The sequence below is a fragment of the Mustela putorius genome, unplaced genomic scaffold, assembly GCF_011764305.1.
Source record: "Mustela putorius furo isolate JIRA1106 unplaced genomic scaffold, ASM1176430v1.1 tig00000281_pilon_pilon_pilon, whole genome shotgun sequence".
Lineage (NCBI taxonomy): Eukaryota > Metazoa > Chordata > Mammalia > Carnivora > Mustelidae > Mustela > Mustela putorius.
The window spans coordinates 1,545,033-1,550,519 of record NW_025421343.1 but is presented as its reverse complement, the minus strand read 5'-3'; the positions used below and the strand labels follow the sequence as shown (position 1 = coordinate 1,550,519).

Sequence of the window (5,487 nt, the reverse complement as noted above, 5' to 3'; positions counted from 1 at the left end):
GCATATATGTACTTTAAAAAGATAATGGATAGGCAGACACTCACATAAGATACAGACAGAAATTAAGGTCAGCAGAAACTGCCATCAAAAAAATTAAGCAAACAAAACAAATATAGTATTTTTAATTTGTAAGTTCTTTTATGAAAAATAAAAATTATCCTTATAGCAGATAAAGAAAAGATACATACCCTGATAGAAAAATGGTCAGGGCGCCTGGGTGGCTCAGTGGGTTAAGCCGCTGCCTTCGGCTCAGGTCATGATCTCAGGGTCCTGGGATCGAGTCCCGCATAGGGCTCTCTGCTCAGTGGGGAGCCTGCTTCCTCCTCTCTCTCTGCCTGCCTCTCTGCCTACTTGTGATCTCTGTCAAATAAATAAATAAAAATTAAAAAAAAAAAAAAGAAAAATGGTCAAAATACTTCAGCAGAAAAATGACAAGATAAGAACTCAAATGACAGGTAAGTATATCTCAAAATATTCAGTCTCGGTAAAAATCACAGAAATGGAAATGTAAACCATATATGACAATTTTTCTCTTAGGAGATTGGCAATGTTTTAAAAGATAATAATAGGGCACCTGGGTGGCTCAGTGGGTTAAAGCCTCTGCCTGCGGCTCAGGTCATGATCTCAGGGTCCTGCTTGCAGGAAGCCTGCTTCTCCCATCCCCACTCCCCCTGCTTGTGTTCTCTCTCTCTCTCTCTTCCTGTGTCTCTCTATGTCAAATAAAGTCTTAAAAAAAAAAAAAGAATGGATTTCCTCTACATATTCCTTAACATTAAGGAGGCCATGTGACCCTGATTAGGTTCTAGAACCTGCAAAAAATAGACTTGAAAAGATCTCCTCCTCCCACTTGCCTAGAATGGCTAAGCCTGGACTTTTTTTTTTCTTTTAACTCTTAAGAGTTAAAAGAACTCTTAAGAGTTAACTCTGTTAACTCTGTATCTCTGTTAACTCTGTTAACAGAAGAGGAGGAGGAGGAGGTTAACTCTGTTAACTCTATATCATCTGTATAATTGATAACTGCAGAATATGGTTAGTTTTCTAACAGTTACAGACCAATAGCTTCTGTTCATCTATAGTTAGAACTTCGACTTAGAACTTCAGAAGCTTCTGGAAGAATCTGGATGTTCCAGGTTTTCCTTTCCTTGATCCTTTCTTTTGGTTCTGTTTAGGTTCTGTCATAATGAATGGATCCAGTGTAGCAAATACATCACCTAATGTGAAATCCAAAGAGGATCAGGGATTAAATGGGCACGATGAGAAGGAAAACCCATTTGCAGAGTACATGTGGATGGAGAAACGAAGAAGATTTCAACAGACAGGTAAAGAAAGAAGTGGAAGGCTAAGACACATGTATCTCAACAGCTGTATTTTACCATCTGTCTGTAATGAAATAAATGGATTTGTTGGCTTGAGAATAATTGAAGAATGCATGGAGGCCTGGTCTGGGCTGACCAAGAAGCCCCTTTAGCTGGTTAGACACCAGAATAGGGTACTTTGGAGGAAGATACTGATCTTTTCCATCACATTGTTGCAAGAGAATCTCATGCCATGGTGATGTGGTATAAACCTGGGAACAGCAGCTGTGTGCAGATGGGCCAGCCTGCCATGTTCCCAACGTGGGAATGCAGGGAATGGCAGAATATATGTCTGAGATGGACAAGTGTATTAGGTGGGGAAAGGCTAGAGAGTCTGAACAAAGAATCAGCAGTAATCCATTGTCCTGCATCTCTGTGACATTAATAGCTCAAGGTAGGCACTCCAGGTAGACAATGATGTGGCGACCACATAGTTCTTCGATGGTGTTGCTCTGCCCCAGCCAGGGCATTGATCATCTGAGTAACTGAAGGGTAACTGGAATTCTAGGAACTGGGAAAAGGGGAGAGCTAAAGGCCAAAGAAGGGATCCTTTAACCAAGTGATGCCCAAGTGTTCACATCCATCAGGGAGGACATTACATGATGAATAGTTCCATGGCCATCGCCAGCATGGGAGACAGGAAATGTGCTTTTAAACTGAACAGCCTGGTGCTCTGGGAACAAGGGAACAAGTTTAGCAGAGTGGCCAGCAATTCTGCTCCTCCCCCACCCCCTTAATCCCACTGTGTCATAATTTGTGTGACTGGCACACAGATCATGCTTGTAGTCACATCACTATGCCCAGGTAACCATTTCTGTGGGTTGTACCTGTGAATCAGGGTAGATTTAATAAGGAGGAGCCCGTTGTCATGCTCTTGGGTAGAGGCAAGGCAAATCTTGAGCAGTCATGTTAAATCTGATGGCTTGGAAATATTTTGTGGTGGTTGTTACTATAAGTACTTCATAACTATCTAATTTACTTGAGATCAGTGTGGCTAATTGTAATGTTGAAGACTACTTTTACATCTTCTGCTACTGGTGACTTTTGAATTCATGAATAAGTATAGGGGCTAGTTTGGGTGATTATTATTATTATTATTTAGATTTTATTTTATTTTATTGACAGAGAGAGACATAGCAGGAGAGGGAACACAAGCAGGGGGAGTGGGAGAAGGAGACGCAGGCTTCCCAACAAGCAGGGAGCCCAATGCGGGGCTCACTCCCAGGACCCTAGGATCATGACCTGAGCCAAAGGCAGACTCTTAACGACTGAGTGCCCCTGGGTGATTATTTTTACTTGACTTCCCCTCTGATGGTGGTGCTAGTGAGCTATGAATCTGTCCACCACTAGCCTGCACGAAAGGGATGGCCACATGTGAAGCTGAGGGCCTGTTAAAAAAACCACACTTAATCTGCAGCCTGGACCATTTTCTTTAGGAAGAGTTAATGATGTCTGCAAAGAGTTGTACAATATCCTAGATCATAGTGCTTTAGTTTAGGGCAATCTTTAAGAAATACAGAGCTGTTTAAATATTCATACTTTTCCTTGTTTTGGAAGGATACCTACATTGATGACATCATTTTCTGCTGGTTTGCCAAAAAGTGTTCTTTATATCTTTCTTAGGTTCTGAAAGTATTTTTTTTTCCTTTAGGGGCCTCATTACCAGAAAAGAGGGCCAGAAGCTGAGAGTTGATTTTGATTTAATCTCCACTCTCCAGGTAGTGGTCTAGTTCTGTAATTCCTGTGCCTTTTTCGTACTTGCAAAATGAGAAATTTAAGAAATGTGGCTTCTGAACAAGATTGAGAAAAGAATCTCAAGCTTTAAAATGATTCTCTGTAAGTGCCATCTGGATGGAACATGTCTGTGTCACACAAAGATGTTGGAAGAGTTGTGAAGGCCTAGACTTTCTGCTCTTCTATTTCCTTAGTCTTTTTGTGGATGGAATTTGGTTGAAAAATCTAAAACTTGTATTTTCTCTAGCCAGTCATTTGAAGCGTCTTAATTCTTAGTACACAACATCATTCTGAACCTCAGACCAATAATCTCTGAAAGAAGGAGGTAGGAAACTGGAAGGGGCGAGTCACACTAGGACAGTAAGTGTGAGCTCCTCGCCCTTTGCTTGCTAGGTGGAGGAGGAACTGCAGGAGCAAGACTTCTTAGACCGCTGCTTCCAGGAGATGCTGGATGAAGAAGACCAAGAGTGGTTCATTCCCTCACGGGACCTGCCTCAGGCCATGGGACAGTTGCAGCAGCAGTTAAATGGACTGTCGGTCGGCGATGGTCATGATTCTGAAGATATTTTGGTAAGAGGCATATGTAGTTGCACATGAGACATAGTGAAAAGAATATGGGATTCGTAGTGACAGACTTCCTTTCTGGCCCTCCTACTTTGGGCAAGTCTCTGGCCCATGTTTCTTCACCCATCATCCCATGGGATTTGATAAGAGGGTGCATGGAAGACACCTTGCACCACACATTGCAAAGGGGCAGCATCACCAGCTTTCATTTCCTGCAGTGGGCCTTTCAAAGTAGAATTGGGATCAAGGATAAGAATTTGAACACAGAAGAGGTCTGGTGTCAAATGATCACTTGCTGTTGTTCTTTCCTTTTACTGTTCCTCAAATCTGTATTTATAGTTCTGAATGGTGCGGTTTTGGAAGGAACATTCTCCTAAGAGGCTATCTTCCACTTAAAATTAGAAGACTGGATAAACCAATTTCCTGCCTTTCGTGTTTACTTAAAGTCAGAACTCTGTGAGTGACTTAGTTCTCACAGAACTCACGTTCCAGATGACTGTGCCCTGCGGTTTGCTCAGGTTTTGGACATTCACTAGAGGGTAGATAACCCAAAGAGAATACAGCGAGGTGGGAAATAAAGGGACTGTGGTCACCAAACTGCTTTGGTGGAAAACTTGGATTCTCATCGCATTAAGGTACCCAGTGAACTGAAAAATTATTTTTGGAGTCAGGCTTCCAGACCTCTAATGAAAGCATCATGAGGCGAACAGGAGTCTAGAGCAGGAAGGAGAAAATGAGGTTGGTCAAGGCTTAGTACGTCAGGAGCCACTGAGAGCAGCCTGGCAATAGCAGCCGGAGCTTTTTTCCCTCTTGGTGGCTGAGAGGAAGGTGCTGGTAATAATGAAGCAGGGAGTAAACAGCTTTTGAAGTGGGATTTATTATCTCTTGGTTCTTATTTCAGAGCAAAAGTAATCTGAACCCGGATGCCAAGGAATTTATTCCAGGAGTGAAGTACTGAGCTGACAGAAAGCTTTGAGGAGAACTTGTATGTCCCCACACCTTGGGATAGCGCTGCACAAAGAGGCAGAGCAGAAGAAGGGGGTGGGGTGGGCGAGGGGTGCACAGTGGGGAAGGGGGATAGTGGTTTAACTTGACACTGTGACTGGAGTAACTAATGTGCTCAGTCTTACTCTACAAGCCTCTGAGTCTCTGAGTATTTCTCTTTTGTTCTACTGACTTTGGTTTGGTGCAGTTTCCTATTGTTATTATTATTATTATTAGCTTTTTGAGTTAAGGATATCGCAGTCTTTTTTTCCCCTTCATCAGGAATGTTCTGCTGTGTGTGTTTAAACAAAACAAGCTGACCAAGAAAATCTGGGTGTTTAAGAATGCCCTTCTCACCCTACTGTACACTTACTGAGGGCAATGTTCATTGCCTAGAGAATTACTTACTGAGTCTGCTAAGCTGGATGAGAAGAGGGACGAGTGGAAGAAGGAGGTGTTGCAAATTGGGGTTCACAGCCCAGCTCCCCTCACCCCGAGGGCTTTCCTGTGATGAAGCAGATTACCATGGCCTGCAAAGCCAGCGTGTTCTTGCCTGGAACCCCGTTTCAAGAAAATCCAGACTCCAAGGACTGGTTTCTGGTAACTCTTCTGATGGTTCATGAAAGTTACAAACCAGCAGTGGTGGGCTGTGACAGTGATTGCCATTGGGGGTCACTCTGTCACTGCTGGCCTGTTCTTAAGTCTCTGCTTACAGCCACCATCAAAGTCATTATTCATTATTTGTGAGGTCATAGAGCTCTAGGGTGGGTTGGTCACTTTATCCCTCATGGCATCTAGTCCCCTTCTCCTTTCCATACCAACCCTGTTCTGTTTTTTTGAGAAAAGATAT

The 5,487-nt window shown here is 42.9% G+C and overlaps 1 protein-coding gene across 1 annotated transcript; it reads left to right on the top strand.

Moving 5' to 3' along the window:
• Positions 1–1,169: 1,169 nt before the first annotated feature.
• PAIP2B (poly(A) binding protein interacting protein 2B) lies at positions 1,170–5,198 on the top strand. The gene is given in 4 exon segments (XM_045079000.1): positions 1,170–1,294; positions 1,296–1,319; positions 3,483–3,659; positions 4,555–5,198. Coding segments are annotated over 4 exon segments (372 nt in total). The 5' UTR covers positions 1,170–1,180; the 3' UTR covers positions 4,612–5,198.
• Positions 5,199–5,487: the final 289 nt, after the last annotated feature.